Consider the following 23,837-nt stretch of genomic DNA (forward strand, 5'->3'; position numbering starts at 1 on the left):
GAAAACAGAACACTTGATGGGAAGTTCTTAATTTAAAGACAGATTTTTCCCTGATTCCACAAAAATGTCTAGGAAAATCTCACTAATTCCATACAGCTTTAATGAAGCCCGGGTTATTTTTGCATAGCAGATTATTTGAACAAAGCTGTTTACAACATAAACACTGGATGGTTTCCTTGAATCTTCCCCTAGGTTAAAACTTGTAGCAGAAGTCCTCACTTCTACTAAGCAGTAGGTGCACCTCTTAATCAAAAGAACATATATAAAATTTCTGTACCTTATGTAGCCATCCTAGTCTATAGGTGTTGACTGAGATGGTTAAAACTATTTTACACTTCTATTATTTTTTCCTCCTGCTAAACACTCCTTTACTTTCAAATAACAATGCATGAGTTTTTTAAAAATACCAATTAACATACGTACATGATTTTTAAAAATAATCTTACATCTTGAGTTCATACGTATGCAGGTACACCACTTTGCTGTATTTCTCCCACTATAGTCATCATAGCAAAGTCCAAGTGAAGTATCATTGTTAAATATACAGGAAAAAAACCCTATTTTGCTTATTGGCTCTGAACTTTTATGCAATAGTCCAGAAGCTCACAAACCATCCAGCTTTAGAGATTGAGTGATCTAAAAATAACCTCAAAAAGCATCAAAAAGCATCTTTCCTGTTGCAATCATATCAACTGCCCAACAAAACATATTAGTGCTCTCCTAGCTCAAGTATTATTTAAGTTCTTGAACTACCAGGATGGCATTACAGCTACGGCTGTTTATGGCTGGCAATGGAAGCAATACTTTCTCTACAAGTTCATTTTCCACTTTGAAAGTAGTTTTCAATGATTTCAAAAATGGCTTCTTTGGTGATAGCACAGAATGACACCCTCACTCACTTTATTCTTTCTAACCAAAAGAAAACCTTGAAAACTCTCTAAAAATGAGTAATTTTTTTTCTTCTTTATAAGCAACTTTGCCCAGAAATAAATATGACTAAACAAAATACAACCCCCATAACAGAGAATTCTTTAAAGGGAAACTGATCTAAAATATATGGACTCTTGTTCAACCTTTTGGGCAAGAGATGACTGTATGTAAGCTTGAAAACAATGATATCTGTACCTTCAATATGTCTACTTTTCAGGTTTGATAATGAGGGCAAGTACTCTAATGCAGTACTGGAATATCGAAACTTATGAGCTGCTCCACTGCAAGTCATGCCTTCAAAGCCTACTCAGCTAAAGTGTATTTGATATTTTATTTTCAGTACCAGATAGTTAATGAAAGACAAAGGGACACATGCCTACACATCTATCCTCACTAACTATTCTCCTCAGACTGATGAGAATTCAAACTAATGCTCTCCTTTCTGCCTATTCTAAAATCACACAAGATGGCAACCAGTCAACTTCTACTAGGTCAATTTTGATGTAAAAAGCAGCAGTAGTTCACAGTAAGAAAATACAAAGTTCACAGTCTCCACTGGGAAAGTTTGTACTGTTGGTTTGTGGCTTTTTTCTTCCTACATATGTATTTGCTTCAAAGCTTCTGTCAGTTTCACAGTTCACTGACTTTACCAACGCAAGTATCTGTTGAGTAAATACTCATTATTTTATTTATTTCACTTGAAAGAGGAATACACTCTGCTATATGTTAGACAAACATGGAGAAAAATGTCAGGCAAGTAGATTATTTTCCAAAAATACTAAAATAAAAGTAGGATAGAGTTCTACAACTTTATCATTCCTCAAGACAAGTCAAACTGATTTACATTTAATCACTACTGGAATATTCTACATTTACAGTAAGTTTTCCAAGATAAATTATGCGGTGAAATATTATTGCTATAAAAAATCAGTAGGCATTCCCAACAATAACTACACTGGAAGAAAAGGTGACACAAAAAATACACAAAGACTCTGCTTAAAACAAACTCCTCAAGGTTATCCTAGACTCAAAACAGAGCAAAAATTTGCTCTTGGCCTTGTAATGTGGTTTTATAGTGTATGATGAATGAAAAAAAAAAAGGCACTATAAACCTCTTCCTTCTAACACAAAGTCCCAGGAGCTAAGAAAAGAAGCACAGATCTTGCCATAATCCCACATTCTGAATGCATTACTGCCCTCCTTTTGGGAAGGAATTTTTTCAGTAGTCATCTCCTTTACCAATTTACTTACTTGAAACATATCCCTTCCCTGTAAAAAAGGAATATTTAAGAACTTCTAAAAAATAACGTGCACTGAACTAGTAAGCACCCCTTTTTAAATTAACCTACATACATTGATGCATGGAAAGAAAATCCAAGTTCACTAATAACTAACTGCATCAGAGTCCAGTTACAGAAGGAGAAGTAATGATTTTACTGGACTAATAGGACTCAATGGCAATAATTTAAAAAATTAATCTTTTCTTGTATAGGGCTTGCATGCTTAAAAGCTCTTTCCCCTCTGTCTCAGTTGTATACAGTTAGTCTAATAAAAGCTATGACACCCCCTACAAACTATTCCTAAATCTCAGACACCATTATCAAATACAACCTTGTTCACAAACATTTAAATTTTGTTTTAATCACCTCCACTCTTTTCTCAACAGGACCAAAATTAAGTCTTTGTAAATAAATTCAGAGACTAGATATAACCATCACTAAATTGCACATAACTGATGCACCCCCCTCACTCCCCCAACCCTGCTGTCACAAATCAAGAAAGCATCTTCTCCTGGTAGTTCATCTCCAGCATAAAATCAGGATGCAATTTTATGATGCAGACTCTTAAAAAAAGCAATCTGGATGAAAGAAGGTTGTAATCTCTCAATATCATGTAGAAATATTCTCATTGTTTTTATGGCACATTAAATCCAAAGCCAACTGGTATCTTGAGGTCTGCTGACGATGAATGTCATGATTCTTTGCTTAAATCTATTTACCTCTTAAATTAACTTGACATCTGTTGATAGATATATTCCTGTACACTGAACTCACCCCAAACCAGTTCTTTCCTCAGGTCCCAGACTGCAGCAGCAAATGCCTTTTCTTACATTTCTCCACAATGGAACACATTTCATTAAGCTATTTCACAACGATTTGATCCTGAATTCTTCATACTAATGTCTCGACATATGTGGGATACAGTATGATAAATCTAATTATTAAATATAAACAACATATTTAGTATGAGCGTAGATGAAGATAGTATCACACTTGGTTAAAATTTGGTTTAAAGAATTCTGAAGCCATGCACTATCCATGGCCATTTTCAAGGAAGGCTTCTCTAATGGAAACAAAATAGGTTGAACTTCTCCCCAAAAACTCTGCCACACAGTTCTGAGATCTTTCCTGTATTCCAATCTTCTTTGCCTTCAGTTCCAGCAAAACCAAAACCACAGCAGGAATGAGAACTTTGACTCTTTCATTGAAGGAGCAAATTAACAGCTGTTATTTTAACAGCTCAATTAGATCTAGAAAGATTTCAAGAAGATCTGTGGAATAACACAAAGACAGTGGAACACTGCTACCAACTCCTACTTCCTATCACAGGGATCCGTAAGCTCCCAATTAAAAATGCAAGTGACCTGATACATGATTCTGAACAGGGTGCTTCTTTTGGTTTATTCAGGTAAGTATTTTGCTGTACAATGAAACTTCATTTAAGGTGCAATGATTTTATTGATACAGCACAGAAACGGTTTAACATCAGTTTAATATCTTGCCTGCTCAGTCACAGGAATGTTCATTTCTGCTTATGAAAACATGGTTCAGACTTTCAGTAAGCAGATTTATAGCTGGGCTTTGCTTGACCCTCTGCTACAGAACTGTTACAGTACTGAAAGAGACACAAACCTTTTCAGAAAAAGCCAAGAGCAGACATGGGCTGCATTACACACTGATTCAGTGGGTATTTAAATAGCTGCATTTAGCATGAGCAAATGAAGGGAAAAGGGTGGGTCTAGAAATATTCAATTAACATGAGTTAATGCAAAACAGCTGCAAATTATGAGATCCTGGTGAAAGATTCAGAGATGACCAAAATATTAAATCCCACCAAAATGGCAGACATCCATTATATTTTAACTACTCTAAGTAGTGAAATCTGTAAATCTCCAAGCAGCATGAAAACAAACAGGGTAACAGGTGAAAAGGGGAATAAATAAATTCCTCCAAGTTGGTATAACATTCCCTTTTTCACCTATTCTTCTGGATGACCTTCCCATTAGTACAATTCTTAAGCACCTGTTTAACAAAGTGGCAATCAACAGCTGAGTAAACAAAAGGGACTTTTAACTGTCCAGTACAGGCAAGAGGTAAGAAGTTGAGAGATCTAGTGGAGTAGGCTCTAAAATATTCTTTTACCATTTATATACGAGACTTCGAAGAACATAAGGCCAAACAATTATTCTATATTCTTGCCACATAATTATGTAAGGCCTCTCTCCAGAAGGAGATCTGATTAAAACATTTTTGAAATAAAAAAACATTTCAGAGGACAGGTAAAGTATTTTTTAAAAGGTGCTTTTTCCCTAATCCTATTTATTGAAAATTCACATTCCTTTCTTTTAGCCTACATTAGTTCTAATGTAGTTTAGTTTATTTAAAAGCAAAACATACTGACCTAATTTTCTTCCTTTTTTCTTTATGAAAAACAAAATTCAAGGACAAAAGGCAATTAAGCTGCCTTTCTAAGTAAGGGAAAAAAATCCTAAGTATCCAGAGCTAGAATTGATGACATAGAAGTCATGCTGTGCCAATCCAAGGGAAAGCAAGCTAGTATGTGACCTTGTGGTAAGGGGCAAGAAGAGAGATGTGCCAACTTTGTTTTGACATGATCATCTTTGAAGGACTAAAGACAAAAACTAACTTCTCAGTTGAGGTGCAGTTAAGAAGACTCAATCATGTCTGGATGTACCCACTGGTAGAACTTTTCTTCAGTGTAAAGCAAAACACTTTGGGGGCTCAGCACAACTTTGGGGGCTCAGGAATCTCCAGGCACAGCTAGAATAAAATAGACTTACACTTTACAGAGCAGCCAAGGCTACCTTATCTGTACCTTTGTCTCTGAGAACAAGACTTTCAAGTGCTTCAGAAGGCAGTTCAACAATACTGCAAAGTGTTATCTTGCCACACAAAGCTCATGATGCCTCAGGAACAGCATTTCCCCCACAGCCTTCTCAAACACAGCTCCTCTTCCAGTCAGCATTGCCTCAGAAGAGACTCCCACTACCAAACTACCATGTGCTTCAGTCCAGCTGTTCTAGCATCGGCCAGACAAATTCTTTGCCTCATCTCCTTTGTATTTACCTTTCACTGCTTCTCACACTCTCATTCTCTGGTTAGTCTTGCTTTTACTCCACCAAGCAGATGAGGCCCAGGGCTTTCAGCTTTCTCATTATTTCCCATGACATGATCTTCCATATATATGTATTCACAACACATTTGTGGCCGGATAATGTAACATACACAAGTCTGACTTGATTTTTATAATCTCACTCAAATCTTATCCTTTGTCCTTTCCCAGTATTGTCACCCACTTTAATTTTACCAAAGATTTGAGATTTAACAGTTATTTTTTCATTCCTTTGAGTTCCAAGTTTTTCAAAGCAGCACTTGTCATTAAGTTTCACATAAGCATATAGTATATCTCTAATTTCTAAAAATAGCAGGAGCAAGCAGAGGCAGTGGTCTCCAATGAGTAAAAATCCCATTTAAGCAACCATTATCCTCCACAGTGGTAATTTCCTTAGCTCCTAAAGATTTTCCTTTCCAGTTTTATTACTGTCCTTTTAGATACTCTTTATTAATTTCATAGATGTTTTCAAATCACTAAAATTGACCATCATAACTAGCAATACTTGATTAAAGTATATGCCTAAAGGTACATGCAACAGCATCTAAAAGAGAAAGCAGCACCAACTGATCTCCTTCACTAAGTATTATTTCACAAGCAAAGAAGATAGAAAACTAATCTGAGATGACCATCAAAGCAGTAATTTAGTCACAAAACCCACTGGACTAGAGAAAAGAATACACCTACAACTCATTTTTTAGATATATACACACACACACATATATGTATTTACATACACACACACACACACCATTTCACATTATACGGAATAAGACTTTCACTTCCCAACAAATCAAAGAGCAAACAGAACTTGCTTATGTTTTAAAACAATACAAACTATTTTCCTCTTCAGCAAAATATCAACAATAAGGTTTCTGTCTTCCCCTTTTGGAAACAATTTCTTTGAAAATAATTAACATATTGTGACATAACAAAAGCATATTTAAAATATTATGCACCATATAGAATTGATTTTGTAACACTTTTTCCACTAGTAAAATACATGCATACTATTCCTAGAAAATTCCCTATTAAAAATTCAGTAATTTAAACCAGCTCTTCCTCTGCAGAATAAACAAAGCTCTAATTCATACTTCATAAAAGTTAGATAAAAATACTTTAACTAGCATAAAAGGCAGGACAACTTCCATTTAATCTCCAGATATTTGGTGTTTAGATTTATGTTTAAACATTTGTGGATATTAGTAACTCACAATCAATCACCAAATACTGAATACCTGCAGAGAGAATCTGGCATGCTTTAAGAAAATGACAAGAGTTTCAGTGCCCCAACAATTTGATAACTTGGTTATTATCCTATTTACAATTGCAGAGCTCCAGACACCAATAGAAATTCCAGGAAATTAAATGCCACTATCAAAGAAAGAGCTGCTAAATCACATGACGTAACATTAGCTCATTTAGCTTTAAATTTACTTCCAATCTCAGATTTCATACTTTCACCTCCTAAATGCTTTAATCACTGTAAAAAGAACTCAACTCCTCAGTGTCATCTGCTGTCAGACACTGATATTTCTGTTCTTCTGTATTGTAAGATTTGAGCTCCAAAACACCCTCTCAGAACAAAAATATAATGTTTCAACACTGTGCTTAGCAATATCCACACACCCTACAGCAGGACATTACTGTTCCATCACAGACAAACAGACCTTCAGTTAAGATTTTTTTAAATGCAAAAATTCCATTAGACAATTCAAGCAGAGATAGCTAGTATTTCAGATACTCTAAGGGGAACTAGGAGAAAAAGCATTTTTTGTCTCAGGAAATTAAAAAAAAAAAACCAAACAAAAATTAGGTTAGAGTTGTGTATGTGCGTAACACAAAAATGCTGAGGACAAACTATTACTTTTTTTGCAAGATGCCTCCTCCCATACATTAAGTGAAAAACTTATGCAGCATTTTAAAAACATACAACAGTGTTAAGAAGAAAAAATAATCACAATCTGGGCAGACTCTGCAGCTGCCCCTTTGACTTATCAATTTCAGTAAGCACAATTTCAATCAAGTCTAGATAAAATATACTAATCCTAAATAGACCAAGTTTGTCACCTACCACTTCCTATAAGCTGCTTACTATCCTGAAAAAGGGAGAGAGAGAAGAAATGCTAAATTAAATGCCAAACAGTAGCAGACAGCGCTTGTTTGGCTGATTAACTTGTAGACAAGCATTACAAATAAATCTGAGCATGGTCTGCAGCAAATTAAATTCCAGTGCTTTTAAGAACAAAGAATTCCTTCGGAAAGAGGATTAGCAACTTTACACCCAGGAATGCCAGTTTAATTTAATTGTTCCACAATCCGATATTTAATATGCAAATATCATTTTGATATATAAGAGCAAATTTGAAAAAGTGAGGAAACAATTTCAATGTACAAGACGACTGTCTCTCTTCTGAACTGTAATTATACAAAATAAAGCCGGCTGAGGGCTTTTTATTACTGGGATTGCATTCTATTAATGTGAATCAGAACAAGACTAATTAAAGGTTAAAAACTTTAAATGTTTCTAATTAAGAGTCTAAATAGCTGCACGATTAGAGTACTATAGTTAAAATCCCACCTCGATGACCTTCTTGGCCTCTTTGTATTTTCCTGTTTGCAAGAAGGCGAAGAAGAGATCATAAAGAGCCATCATGTCACCATATTCTCTGCTTATAAAATCTGAAACTAAAGACAGAATAAAACTCATTAATTTACTCAATATATTGAAGCATTTCAATATTTATGTCAGACATTCCTAACGCCAATATTTTCCAAGCCTCATAAAAGATAAGCTATAGGGGGATAATTTTGAAACAAACAGAATGATTATAACATGTGAGACAATTTGTTGTAGGTTTGTGGCTGAGTATATTTAAAATGTTTTTCTGCACTATATTTTGGACTATATTCAACAAAATAGACTATATTGGCGCGCTCTCCTCAGAGAAAGTGAGGATATATGGTTTGTGAACTGCACAGCTATTTGAAAAACAGATGCATTGTTTTGTTATTGTGATGTGTTACTATTAATTCGCTTCTTAATAGTAGCATACATAGATAGAGCAAGTATTAGCACTAATCTGGGAGAGCTCAATGATGTATTATACAAACAGAGCTGTTCCATGTTTAAAATTACAATCAATTTTTCAATCTGAAGAATGCAGGCATCATACTAGTGCTTTGAAGTTAATATATTAAGACAAATTGTTTTTTCTTTCAGTTGAAAGAAATTATATACAAATCCTGAAAGAAAAACCCCCAGAAAACACTTCATATTAGTAGACAGCATTTGACTACATGCAACTAACCCTTTTGCAGAAGATCAGCATCTCCTTTTTCTACCAGTTTACAGCAGATGTTATGGAGTTGAAGAATTTTACCATACTTCTTGTAACAGCTGACTAAAGCTTCCAGAGCTGCAGGCATGTCATCCCTTGTGGAAAGAAACAAAACAAGAATAGAAACATTCTGAGCAGGAGCAATCCATGCTGAAAGTACTTTAATCTTGAAAATTTCACAGAAAATTCATTTAGCAGTCTATAATCCAAGTGTTTATTCCCCCGTCAAATCTTACTGTTTTTGATTCCATGACCACTTGTTTACTACAAGTAGCCAAAGGTGTGCATGTTCCTCAGCATCAGATGCACTTAAATTTTGAGCAATATTCTTAAGTTATGCTATGACCTATCTTGACAAAACCCAAACTTCATGGAAAATTCACTTAAGTGTTTAGCAGCTTTATTTTCTCATTTGTAAGTAATACCATGTACACTCTATTACCTTTTTGTCTATGCTTAGGCAATTCCAGTTTTTAAGTTCTTCACAATTATTCCACAATATTTTGTTTCAATAGAGATTGATCTGGTGAGATCACCAGAGTTAAGATAACCACAGCTCATTAGATTGCTTTACACTGGTTTTAAACCTTAACAGAGTGCCTGTAAATCATCTGTTGATGTCCACTCCATCACAATGGAAGGGCTATAGCATTATTACATTCTATATGAAAATCAGAATACAACAGGTATTTTCTACTTTAAAAAATACAATTTTTGCAGTTAATCCAACAACGTAGTGTGGTACCTAAATGTGTTTTATGCTGGCCTATCCACGTCAGACATGGCACTAGTGTGAATCAATGTAATGGTAAGTGTACAAGATGGCATTAAATGCATTTTGTCAGGAGCCTTTGAGCAGCAAGTAGAAGTAACATAGAGAATATTTCCATTTTTGGTACCTCAATCCTTCAATGAATTTTCCCCTATGTACAAACTATTAACACCTTCAGAAATATAATAATTAAAATGCAAAACTGGAAAGTCATAAAAACAATCACAGTAACAACAAATACAAAATAACCTTCAATACTGTGGAACTAACTGTACTTAATCATCTGCTGCCGACCTTTTTTTCAAAGGATTACAACCCAGTCTTGAAACAAAACCAAACAAAACAAAGCAAAAACACCAGAAACAACCAAGGACAACCACAGAAACACTGGTAAAACAATAGGTCAAATTATTCTTTGAAGGGTAAGGTTTAAGCAGAAACAAACCAAGACCACACACACAAAATGTAAGTAGCCAGGCAGTCAGTGAGACTGCATTTTAGATTCCAAGAGCCTGATTTGATACGGGTGATATAAGTTACCAAATGAAAAAAAAATTTAAAAATCACTTAACAACAGCAACTGAAATGCTGACTTGAAATAATGATTTAACATTCCCGAAGCTACATTCCCAAGCATGATGAAAATGTTCTTTTTCACCAACAAAACCTTAACAAATCAAGACATTACTGTTAAAACAAGCCCAATTCAGATGTCCTCTCCTCACATTGCATTTCTTGTGCAGCACAGATTTTGGTTTTTCAAAGAATAACTAACTAAACTACTATGTACTACTATCATTATCTAGGCTAATATTTTTTTTTAAATTTAACAGTAAAACACAGAGGAAGAATTAATTTTATTCAGTAATACTGGCATTCTTTAAAAGAACCTAAGATGATGGATTTCTACCTTATCCCCCTTACTGAGCCCTGTTTACAGTGCATCTTCTGGCACCCCATGGAGTCATTTGAATTTTTGTCATTTGGGGTGAAGACTAAATTACAGGTTAATTTCAAAACTGCAAGTAGATGTTGCAGGCTAGATTACTGTCATAAAAGCGAAATACTATGGTAGTTACCATAGTCAGATATAAAGATTTATATAATCAGTATTTTTCTCCTGCTTTAGATGCAAGTTCAGTTAACATCTAGAAAAAAAACAGTTTTACAGAAAACTACTCAATTTCTAAGGAGGCACAACAACATTTATACATTCAAATTAAAGTTTTCAGTGATAAATCTAGCTTTTCAGACTGATGCTCAAACAGCTATAGTACTGTCTCGGCTGTATTCCTAAAGGATTAAAGTGACTGTTTTTAGGTCAAAGCTATCAATAAATGAATGAATAATTGCAATGTCATTCAAGCAGTAGCATTAACAGTTTTCTAGTCTCTACATGTATACTTCTGAAGGCATTAATACTGCACATGCAGAGAAAAAAAGTCAGCAATGACCTGAGACAAAAATAAATTGAAATATTGTACTTGTTACTGGGACTTACTGCTCAAAGGGGCTGAGTAAGTTTGTGTTTAAGGACTACCATATCTTACACACTGATGTATTGTTGTAACTGTTTTTAATGTACTTAAATCAGATATATTTGTTCAGTTGCATTTAATCAACCAACCAATCATCCACAGTTCACCAGAGAATGGGGTTTATAGAACATATAAATACTAAAACTGGCAAAGACAAATATAAAACAATAAAACATAGAGTACCACTACTACAAAGAAAAAATTATCAAGCTTATGCCTGTACTTGAGCTCCTATGATTTAGCAATCTGCAGTATTTTTTAACTGTCACAAACCGCAGTTAATTTCAAGTAAGTACCAGCAGCAACTTTTGTAAGCAGTTTTTACAGTCCTTTTAGAAAATGAAAAAGAAGGAACTCACTCTAGGCTTCAAATTTCAAGCAGACATAACATTTTAATGTGTTTCTTGAAACAATTATAATAAAAAGAGCTGCACAAAAGAGAATTTCTACATTTAAGAAAATGCTATTTAGACATGATGATTTTAAACTAACAAACAGCTGTACATTTGAAAGTATTTGGGAGTCTTTCTGTAAGAAGTTATGCATGTCAAACACCCTTTTATCTTCCAAAAGGATACTTACTACTTTAAGACATTAAAAGCCTGGTCTAAAATTACTATTTCATTAATATGGTTCTAGTCAAAAAGGGAAAAAAAAGCCCATATATTCACAGTCATGTTGGAAAAAACATATTTCCAGCATCAGTTTGGAATAAACAGCATTTAAAGCGTGAACACAGACGATCCATGCTTCATTTTGAGTTGGCCAGATACTACAGCTTTAAGTCACTCACAAATATTATCTGTTCAAGACTAAGACCTGTTCCACTTAAAGATTAGGTGTATTTTTCTGGCACTTTGAAACTTGCTCTTCTAAAAAAGAAGATACACTCTAAGTTTTGAATGACAGAAGAAGCCTCAGCCACAAGTACATTCTGCTTGGCCTTTATGCAGCTCCAGGAGAGTCCTATTTTGGCATTATTATCCAGCTGAAGCTCAGGTTAAGACACCAAGGTTTTTGTTGTAGTTTTCTGTTTAGAATGGCTACCCAAGGTATTATGGGTCCAATCTTCCAAAATATTTGTGTGGGCAATTTTCATCACACAAAGCTATCTGAAGAGCCAAAATTACTCAGGAAGTGGAAGGTTTGCAGGATACACTGTGGCAGGACTGGCTATAGCACTCCCTGATATTTCAGCCCCCCTTCTCTTTCAACAAGCCACTCCTCTCTTGCTTAAAGAATGTAGCACTAAATCTAACCCTTTTACTTGTAATAAACAACTTTCCCAACCAGAGAGTCTGCCTGATAAAAATAAGACTCCAAATATTGATTTTAATTGGAATGAAGTGCTGCAACATTATGCATAAAGCTTTAGTGAAGTGGCAATTTACCTAAGGGGTTTACTGATTGAAAAGCTCTCAAACCTGAAATCACTAGAGAGGTAAAAAGAAAAAAGGGACTCTCTGGAGTGGGGGTGGAGGGTAGCCTGGTAAAACAAATCCCTCTCTACAAATCTGAAGCAGATGTTAGTGTAGAGTGAAGTCAATTCAGCAAGGTACAATCGGCTTTACAAAAATTATTCTGTAAAAAGAGAACAGGCTCTTGAAAGAGCTAAATGTGTTTCTGTTCATTTGCTGTACTAAGGAATCTTCAAGGAGACTGGTGTTGCAATTACAACTAATCCTCCCCAAAAAATTAACTGTGTTGAAGGCTTTGTAATTTCCCTAGGTACAATTTAGCTGTCACTTACTTTAAAATTTACTCAAACATGCGTTCGGAACAGCACTAACTTCACATGTCAAGTGCTTTCCAGCCAATTGAGTCTAAACTGGAAGTCGGTGTTAAACAACTGAATGATTAGACAAGATAGCTCATTTCCCTGCTCTTTTGTTCAGAATAAAATGCCACATTTACATTATCAGACTCAACAGGATTTTCTGACAGAGGGAGAAAAAACCCTAGTGAACACTGTCCATAGCAAGCACATGAAGCCTGTCATTTACCAATCATCCTTCAAAAAGCAATAGCCATGAATGTAACTTAATTACGACCCAATGATCCTTGACGAAAAATCATCTTATCACTGTCCTGTCCCCATAGGGCAAATGAGACACTTTTGTCCTTTGGCACTGATGATGCTAAATTCCTAATTGCAATAATGGAGTAAGAGAGCCAAACATCCCTAATTTCATTGCAACACATAAGGAGTTTTAATACAATATTTGAAATAAGGCTGCTAAAAAAATTGGGAAAAAACCTCTCCCCAGTAGAGACAGGTGTCCCCCACTAAAAATACCACTTAATTTACAAAGATGCCTGTTTTTATGAGTGCATATAAAAGTCAAATAACTTGTAAGTGCTGCAGAGTGATCTCAAAAAGAATCACAGGTGATTTTAACTCCGTGAAAACAACAGAAGGAAATTTGTCAAGGCACTGCATTCATGCTCTGTCTACTACATAAGAAACTAATCAAAATGGGTTTATACGAGATTAATGACAAATGAGCACACAATGCTCTACTGGACAATGCTGTATTAAAATACACTCACCATTTTTAAAGAAAAACAATCCAACTATAGCCTTTTTATCATTAAAGATACAGGTATCAACAGCTTGTGTTCCCTGACTTAAAACTACAAAATAATCTACTCATATGGTCTGTAACATAATGCTTTCATAGTTTACCTGCAAATTTTCTTCCCTCTGCTTAAGAGCACTTCTTATAACAAGAATTAGTAAATTTCAAACCTGAAGATTTTTTATTTTTTGTTTCTTTTCTCAAAGGTGAGTTTGTAGAGAACTTAAGCCAAACCCACAATCCTTAAAAATCTTAATAATTTTTATATGATGTAGGTATCAGAAGTTTTTCTAATTATCAGCAAGTGGAAAAATCAGTTCAAAAGTAAGACATATTTTAAGACAAAGTACAAGTTCTTTATATACCTGAAGATTTTTCTCACACAATCCAAGGAAGGTTTATGACATTATATGACAGACCAAGAGCATATGGACTGTCTCAATTTTTAAAGTGATTTTCCCATCTTGAGAAGCTGTTCAAGGTCATAAATAAAAATCAGAAAATTTAATGCAGGGGGATAGTTCCATTACTCAGTGTCAGAAAAACTGTAAAGTAAGCATAGGTTCTTTCTCTAGTTACTTCAGTTAAATACTTCACAGAATATTAAAGGCAAAATGTCCATTCTACTAGAATGCTGGCTTTTGTAAAGTTATGCTGTCCACCACCAACATTTTTTTTCTTTTCCATGCTCTGTTAAAAACTTTTAACTTCCACTAGGACTTAATAAGAACTTAAGAATATTCAGGATTGGAAGAAAAGGGTGGATGAAAACATTTTATACCTGTAATTGTTGAAGTCTTCAAAACTGAATCACAGATTCCTTTACAAGCAATTAAAAAGTTTGAAATAAACTAAGAAAACAAAACACTAGTATAATCACTACTGTGGAACATTTTAAAATACCCCAGAGTTTATTTCAGAGTCATGCTGATGACCTGCAGCTAAATGACAACATTTCAGCATGACACCTGAGATGTAGGATGGCAAACAATAAGCACTATTACTGAAAGAAATGACTAACACTTATTTCAGTCACTCATAACTTTCAAAATACTCTTAGCATATCTAAGGAAAACAAACAAACCTCAAACCACAACACCTCCCCCTTGCCAAAAAAACAAACACCCCAGTAAAAATGCAGTTATTCCTCCTAAGCAAATATGCAGGAAAAAAACCTTTCTAATTTTGTCTACCATCAGAGAAGATGCAGTCTCTCCATTAGCATACCTTCCTTTTTATTTATATATATGAATTATATTGGCGCCTCTACAGTTGAGGACCAATGACTTCAAGCCATACAATTCCAAAGTCTGGAACTACTTTCTCCCTCATAATCTAGTCTCATCAAAAGTTCCTTTATTAATAAAAAAATACCTCCAACTTTTTATAAAGTTTTCCCAAAAACTTATGATTCAAAAAAACCCAGTGGAATCAAAATAAAATAATACACATTACTGTCCCCCCTCTTCATCTGCACATGATCACACCTTTATCTACACCATCATACACTACATCTCAAGTGAAAAGAGCTGAAGTAGCACCAGGTACAACTTGCATGTCAATGTGCATAAAGCAATTATGCAAAATGCAGCTGCTCTTATGCACACTGCAAAGCATATCAGATATTTTTCCGACACATTAGTTACATATGATTGCAGTTAAATTACTTTCATAAACATCTGCCTGGCTTGTGATGCAACCAAGGCAGAGTCACTGACTGAGAAGATGTACACTATATTCTTAACTGTTGACCACTTATTAAAACACTATTTTTAAAAGAGAATGTGCACACATCTACCAAGAGTTAGCTCTTACTCAAGAATTTCCAATACAGAAATATTATACAGACCTTGCATACCCAGAATAGCTACAAGAACTAAAAGCCCCTACATGGCTGACTTATATGATAATATGAAAAATCATTTATTTCATAGATATTATATTTATGCCAATAACATTTTGTTTACATGAACCAAATCTCAAGAAATTGATTCATAAACTCTAGCTACAAGTGTCAAAAATCCAGGAACTACAGAAGGGACACACAAAAGAATAAAAGGATTGTGCATATGGTAAAGGAAAAGCAACTCTTGCCTTAATTTTAAAAGGAAATTATTATAAAATTCATATGCATGTTAATTCAAATATCCTACATGCCATAATGAAAACTTATGCAAAGGAATAATTCACATGGAATTAAAGAAACTTCCCAACAGAATGCCTGTACAAAATTCCTTTTCTCTAATAAATGGTACCATAAGTATATATTGGCAAAATCCTTCAAACGTAACAGATCAGACAGTATTTGCTTTGAATTTTAAATTCAAAAACACAGCAGCCTACTGGCAATGATATCAAATTATTTGAATTACATGAATTAAAAATACTTCAGTATTCAACAACCGCCCTGCAACTCACCTGAGATATACTGGAAGGCACAGCAAAATAATGCTGTTTTGATGTGAAAACATGTTCCACTTAACCACAAGAGCTGAGACTGCACCTATCATGCTCTCAATAGCTATCTTGTCAAACAGACTTTAGAACAAACTAATTCATAAGCATATTCCAACATATAGCCACTTCATCTCTGATGTGCCCGTAAAACACAGCTGCTGTTCCCAGAGATCATGACACGATGTCTAGCTGATGAAAAGAGACTTAGCTAAATGAAGAAAACATATTTGTTCATTACTGCTCTAAGATCACTTCAGTAATCGCACGTGCGTGAGCACTTCCAGACACGTATGCGCAGCTGTGAATTGCGTACACAGGTCACAGAACACATATAAATATCATAACTTGGTTCATCTGAAGCCCAAGCATAGCTTACTTTTCAAGGTGAACTGTAATCAGAGGGGCATGAAGGGCAGCAGTTTGCACCAAGCCCAGGTTTGCAATGGTGTCATGTAATCGATTCACTGTTTCAACTTCACCTCGCCTGGCAGCGGCATTAAGAATGCGGAGAAAAGATGCAACTGTTCTGCCTGAGATAGGAACATCCTTCTCTTTCATCTCCGTTAGAATGTTAATAGCATCTACAATGAAACAACACAAAAGACCCTTAGGTAATTTCATGTAGGGAAAACAAACTGCTATTAAAACAGCATTTCAAACCCAGCAGGAATGTAAATTCTGGTGTATAATGCCGATTTCAAGTTAATTACTACTTGCATTTCTAAACGAGACTACAATTATAAATCCACAATAGCATGGTTTTATCATTTTCCTGCAACTTTGACTACAAATTATAGATAGGAACTGTGTGCCCACTCTGCACCACATAACCCTGTACAGCCTGCCCTATAGCTGCAAGATTCTACTAAATGGATGCTTTTATCGTTCAATGCTAACATCTGCTAAATCACTCCATTGTTTCTTCAGCAGATGGCTTGTCACGAGGCCAGATAATAAAGATATGTTTACACTGTATATACAGCCAGACTAATGGTCTGATACCGATAGGGCCTGTTTGCTGTGTCGATACTAATTAGCCAAGGAGAGCCAATGAAAGCTTTCTAACAGGCTGCATGTTAAAACATTAGGTTCATTAAGCTTCATTAGTAAGGCGGAAACAAACATTTTTGTATATGGAATAAGTGCATTTTTATAATGTTCTTAATTACTGCATAGACAGAATGTTTTGACCACTTTACATTTGGCTACATTTCTGAATTATTTTATTTTCTGAGGAACATTTATAGTCTTAAAAGCAAGCTCATATTTTCAAACTGCTTAATGTAGAGGTGGACATGATCTGATTTATTATGATTTGGACAACATCAGCTTTGTTTATTATTTTTCTAACAGTAAGCTTAATAAAAGGCCAAGACAAATTTCAAAGGAAGATCTTACATGAAAAAAACTGTATTAGCTTTTTTGTTTCATTTTACAGTGTTTTAAATAAAACCATTACATTTTGTGTCTAGGCTCAGACCATGTTTTATAGTGTTAGTTTAGTTGTTACTCTACAAAATCACAGAATTCAATACTCAGAATTGTCTTTTAAAGCTAATGATGGTCTAGAGTTATTTTTAAAGATCAACCAAACCACGTAAGCCACAGAATTATATTAGAGTAAATTTCAAAAATCAAAGAGCTAACAGCTTAATGCAAACATCTAGAAATATGAAATACGCAGTTTGTAGAACACTCATTAAAAAGCCAAAATTTCCACACAGTTTACAGATTGAATATAAAATCCAATAGCAAACACAAAAAAGAATAGTAACAGAAAAATATATACTTTATGAAAAGTTAAATTTTTTTGCAGTACTTGGCTCTTATGAGAGGGTTATGTTTATAGGTTTTATGTTCAGCCTTCAGACCTTCTTAAGCAAAAACAAAGCCATTAGTCTAGGCACATACGCAATTTGTGCCATAAGTCATGATCTTCAAACTCAATCCAAACAGCAATGCTAATAAAAACTAGCTGCAGAAATGCAAAAAGCACTGAGCTGTGCAAATGTAAATGACAAGCTTGCCAATCCATTAAAACTAATGGCCTGCACTGTCCAAGCATCTCTGGTTGAATTCACATGCAAATTTGTATGCAAAATGTTCAAGCACTTTTCAGGACATGATATACCATTAATATCAAGTCACATTTTTATTCTCGAGGCAAGATACCTTTATTATATAGCAGAAACACACAATGAAAGCAAATGGATTACCTTCCAGTCTACCATGCTTTTCTAAGACTTCTATCAGTGCTACGTACTTTCCACTGTCAAGAGCAACAGGTGAATTCTTAGGGAAGCTGGAAATTAAAGCATTAAGAATTTGATCAACAGAGGCTGACATTTCATAGCTTCTGCTTAAAGATTTATTTTTAAAAGTGCATAACACAGCCACAGCACTAAGAGCTAAAAATCATGGTGAGTCTTAAGGGAAAAATCTGATAGAATTGAAAAGATGCATCATTAGAACATGATTTAAAAATATGATCCACACACTTTCCCACCCTCAAAAGCCAAAGGTTATGTTTCTGAGAAAGGCAGATAATTAAATCATCTGACTCTAAAATAGGGTCTTTTTCAGAAGCCAGGGAAGAAAACAGTGCAGATGACTGGGACAGGGCTATATTCTTTTCAACAGAGAGATTGAAACTATTTGCCTAAGTTAATAGCCACTATTTTAAAGTTTCTTCCATGCATTGTTTTTCTCTGGAAGTACTAAAAGTTAATTCCTTCACCACTGTTTCTTTGTATAACAATCCAAAGAGACACTTTTTGCAATATGAGGCTACGCTTGAGGCAGATCAGTAAAAATGTTTTACTGCAGTGAAACTCCAGCAGAAGACTGAATTTCACTTCCTGCAAACTCACACTGGGGACTATGAGAGAGCAGAACTGCAGTCAAAGCCAATACACAACCCTTACTTGTAGTGGCAAAATTCTTTATATTCACAGCTCAATCATTTCACATAATTTCTAACACTAGCAAGGTGTAATGAGCGCCTGGCTGCCAACCTGCTGTAAAACCTAAGCAAGTACTTTGTGGGTGTATGTGAGAGAGAGACCCTGAAAGTCACACATAACTTGTTTTCAATTCACTACAGCACCAGACCAAAAGGAGCCCTTTGAGGGGAAAAAAGAAAGGGACAAATAAAAGGATCATCTGTAAGAATTTGCTCCGGGCTAAGTCATGCATGGCATGTTTTAGCTGGGAGCTAACTTTTACTGCCAAGTTTCAAAGAACTGAATATAAAAATTTAAAATCGAATGCTTGTTGACAGTCTTAAAGTAACACTACTCAAACACTGCTATTCTAAAAACAATATAGGTGTTCCACACTCTAAACACATTCTAGGCGCTTTATAACACACAATACAGGTGCCCCTCTTTAACTGTAAATTAAGTCAAAATTCAATTTAGACACTACGCCCATTTAAAATAAAAATAAAGCATCTTATGTAGCAATCTGCCTTTTTCCAAATAAAAAAAAAAAAAAAATGAAATTACTGACCACAAAAAGTAGGTGCTTCTAATGTTCAATTACACAAAGCAAATTTTTTTGTTTCCAAAAACCACACCCATGACTGTTTTAAATGCACATACATTGTTGGGGAAAACTAATTAAAAATGGATGAGGGGGTTAATACTCAACCTACTTAATTCAACAAGGTCTGTGTATCAGCATAAATCTCTGTGACATGTTTCAGTGCCGGTGTACTTACACTTTTTCTTTCAGGTTCATTGCCTCTTCTACATTATCATGTCGACAGCACAAATTTATTAAGGCTGCATAGCCACCGACAACCATGTCCGGTTCGTATTTGGCTTTCACTTCAAGGGCTTTTTGCATATTCTAAAAAAGGAACAAAGCAAAGATGTGAACGAGAGGAAAAGTCAATCTGACATTATGAATCTTATACATTCAGTGTGCAGTTATATGACTGCTTTAGTGCTTTTAGTAGTGTAGGATCACATACAAAAACACAGTGCTGTAATGCTTTAGGAAATTTTAAGAGTGAAAGCTGTTTTGCAAACATTATTTTTGTAGAACACCTTTTACATTAATTTGAGAGTAGACTCCTAAATAAAATTTCTTGCTTTGCATTTATATTTCTTGCATTTTTTAATGTAAGAGACATGGGTTTTTTTCATCCCAATAATCATGAACATGATTAACCCATATTCTAAAAGTTCTTATTTATTTGGAATTCATAACCATTTTCACCTGGTACACTGCCAAACACATAACAAAACTACTTTCTGAAGAAAAAGAAACTACTTATTAATTCCATAGAAAGCTTATTTTTCTGTAAATTCTTATTCATATATTTGACCACTCTGAACTTGCAATGGTGTTTGCATCTAGGCTTATTTCATATGCAAAATTGTAGAGATACACAGCCGAGATACTCAACTCTTTCTAAATTGTGTTTGTAGCAGCAGAGAATATTGTGCTATCACCTGCACAACTGTTACTGTTCCTATAGATCCAGCTTTATAGGCAGGATCACACTGAACAAGAAACCGAACAAAAGTGTGGTGATACCCCACAAATTACAGACACACACTAAATGAATGTAAACTACAGCTGGACGCCTGCCGAATGAAGGCAAGAGACCCTTTATCTCAGAAGAGCTTTCCTCCTGCAGGAAAATGGAATTTCAATCCCTGCATTAACAACCTAGTAATATTTGAATTGCAAATGACTAGTGCATGTATCAGTTGCTTGACAATCTAGATATAAGAGACCGGAGCCATGGCTTGAAAGGACATTTGGCATGTATGATAAACCTATCACAGCTGTTACTATCATTCACTTTGCAGATTATTGTAAACAAACTTCAGCAACCCCAAAACATGCCATTCAAGGTGTTGCTGAAATTAGTTAACCTTTTGATTTAATTGCTTTTTGCACTTATGTTTGATTTATAAGCATCAAACCATGAAACCTGAAGCACTGCACTTGTCTTTGCTTAACTGTGTCTTTCCATAACACAGTCATTTATGTCCCTTTAAAAATATAGCTATGTGTTTCCAATTATCTCTGCATTGCTTAAGATACCTCTTCTTCACAAAGAGCATGTATGAGTTGTTTCAAGACATCTGTAATAGGCTGGTTTTCAGCTTTTCGCTTTTCTAGTTTCTTCTCCAAAGCAGACACGTCAGATTTAGCACTCTAAATGGAGGTAACAGAAAGAATGTCAATTGTGAAAACACCCTTCCCTGAGCAACTTGTCGGATCACTTTAATAAAAGACAGACAAAATAATCCTTTTCTTTCATACTCAAAGAAATTTTTTTAATCATTTAAGGTGCTTTTATCTGTTTAAATAGTACCTACTAATTGAAGACTTGAGTCAGAATACAGTAAAAAAACCAAAACCCCAATATTAAGTCACATATCTACAAAGGTCAACATTACTATTTCTCTCGCACTCAGTTCTTTGTGTTCAGGGAAGTAGGGAATACAAGCCTGTTTCTTTTTCCATCTCCACTTTGCTCAGATCAGAAATGTAAAGACTTGACACTCGACCATTAGAAGCAGTATGGATTTATATGGTTCCTGCCACTCAACTGGATCACTGTAATTTACAAGCATGAATTAAGCCTCACACCACTACTGTTAACTAACTAGAACTTTCAAAAAAATATCTACAAGGCAGGGAAACTGAGGCATGAGACCTCAGCCAACTCCAAGGTCAAGTATCAGGTCTGTATGAAAATCTGGATAGCCTTTACTCCTACTCTGGAAAGTAACCTCTGAACTTCAAATGGTAGATTTAAATAACGTTAATATACTTCCATGACCTGAAAGCCAGTGATTACACTTCATCTAAACCCTATATCCAAACAGTATTATTACAGTAAGAACAAGCACATCTATCTGTGAATTTACTTACTTCTGGAATGTTGTCTGTAGATGGGGATGGTTTATGACACAGTAACCTTACATCCTGAAATTCAGTAAGACAAAAAATATCACTGATCTCCCCCTAAGTTCAATCTCTAAGTAAGCATATCATACTCAAAAGGTTCAAGGTAATTATATAATAGCAATGCTAAAAAAAGCTGTGTTCTGCAGCTTTATTACACTGACTTGAAACAGCACTTATTAAATGTATCCCTTTCACATTAGAAATGAAACCAGCTACAACAGTGAAAAATCACAGAAAGGTTAAAAGGCCCACATATAATCACTGCATGAAGATATTTATTTTGCAAAGGAGAATACATTCAGAGATTTTTTTAGATTCAAAGTAATTGCTATAGAACCACAGACCTTAATTAATTCAGGAACTTGAGAGGAGTCCAGCAGTCTGCAAATGCCGCTGTAGTGGCTGGTAGGGATAACTATATTCTGTATCAAGAGGTGGGGAAAAAAATTATATGAGTTTTGAAACAGAACCAAACTGAAATTTGTCTAACAGAAATTATCTCAGACGTAATTCAAGTCTCCAGCTCTTGCATGTCATTGAGAAGTGGTCTGGTTGTACTTAAAAGCAGCAATTTCAAACCTAATAGATACATGTCAGGCAGGACAGGCATTATGTAGCAAAAAATGAAATGGTACCATCTTCTTCAGCTGATGGAAGTATTGTCTCAAACGCTCCTCCTTGGCCTGTACCTCTGAGTCACTCATGCTGTCAATCAAGTGATAAAGAAAATAGCCAACAGCTTCTGTGGAAAAAAACAAGAGAAAGCATTCCACTAAAATTACCGAGACTGTCATGTTATCAAGATTAATTTATAAGAAATCATTTTGGTGTGAGATGTCACCCTGATGAGAGGCTCTGAAATGGCAACAATGATCACTGAGGCATAGAGATTATGTGGTTTGGGAGCACATATCTAACTGGTGAGTGAAAGGAATATTAATTATTTTCAGACCTAGTGACAGCTTTTCAGTACAGAATCTTACTTCAATCTATTTTTTTCCACTACCGTGTGACAGAAGTAGTACTGCCCAAGGCCTTCCCCCCCTTTCCTGCCTGCTACCCCAAATAGTTGCCACAAATATTTTGTCATTGCTCAAAAGAAAAAACAGATTTCTAACACTTTGCATATTTATTCTGTACATTTTACCCATTATATTCCATTACCAAGCTACATTAAGTATTGTAATATTAATATAAAATCATACAAAAATATTTTAACCATTCAAGCAAGTAACACTGAAGAAACTGCCTATTAGCCAATGAAAATTAAGATGAACAGATTTCATCAAATTATGCTAAGTTTCTTATCTATGCAGTGCAAAAACATGTGGGGCTCTGTAGCTCTTCCCAGAACAGGAAGAGTATCAAGTACTGCCTTCTCAAAGGTTAGCCATCCCCATACCTCCTTGCCTCTCTAGCTCTGAAAGGAAGGGGAAAAAACAAACCTTTTTTAAAAAAACCCATTAAACTAAAAAGTACACTTATATAGTATACTTTCAAGCTAGAATATTTAAGCTATTAAGTACCATTTTACCTCACAAAATCAGTACCTTTACTACTACATGTAAAAGTAGGTTTAAAAACTGCTTTTTTTTTAAGTATTTAAGCAGTGATACTGTATTCCTTCTCCATTTTGATCTATAAACTTGGAAAAAGAAATCATTATCAGTAGATTTGTTTATCATTCTAAAAAGAAAAAAATATCTTGTGGATCTCACAGAATACGCTCTGATTAATCGAATCAGGATTTTACCCAACATGTTTTCAAATTTCACTTTCAAAAAGAAGCAATCAGTGTTTACTGTTGTAATCCCTCAAACCCATCATTACATAGAAGAAGGGATTTGTGGATAAGTTACAATCATAGAAATTG

At 34.9% G+C, this 23,837-nt stretch overlaps 1 protein-coding gene across 1 annotated transcript in view; it reads right to left on the minus strand.

Annotated features, from left to right (window-relative positions):
- Positions 1 to 23,837, minus strand: part of LRPPRC (leucine rich pentatricopeptide repeat containing) — an 88,051-nt gene that overhangs the window by 31,438 nt on the left and 32,776 nt on the right. Inside the window, exons 17-25 of the mRNA XM_071427422.1 lie at positions 22,600 to 22,706; positions 22,309 to 22,386; positions 21,929 to 21,982; positions 21,092 to 21,205; positions 19,752 to 19,882; positions 18,247 to 18,332; positions 16,407 to 16,611; positions 8,655 to 8,779; positions 7,925 to 8,031 (exon numbers count right to left, since the gene is read on the minus strand). Of these exons, the coding sequence (XP_071283523.1) occupies positions 7,925 to 8,031; positions 8,655 to 8,779; positions 16,407 to 16,611; positions 18,247 to 18,332; positions 19,752 to 19,882; positions 21,092 to 21,205; positions 21,929 to 21,982; positions 22,309 to 22,386; positions 22,600 to 22,706 (1,007 nt within the window). The remainder of the gene's footprint in view (positions 1 to 7,924; positions 8,032 to 8,654; positions 8,780 to 16,406; positions 16,612 to 18,246; positions 18,333 to 19,751; positions 19,883 to 21,091; positions 21,206 to 21,928; positions 21,983 to 22,308; positions 22,387 to 22,599; positions 22,707 to 23,837) is intronic.

Source organism: Agelaius tricolor, unplaced genomic scaffold (assembly GCF_023055355.1).
Source record: "Agelaius tricolor isolate 1412-34295 unplaced genomic scaffold, bAgeTri1.0.p SCAF_1, whole genome shotgun sequence".
Classification (NCBI taxonomy): Eukaryota; Metazoa; Chordata; class Aves; order Passeriformes; family Icteridae; genus Agelaius; species Agelaius tricolor.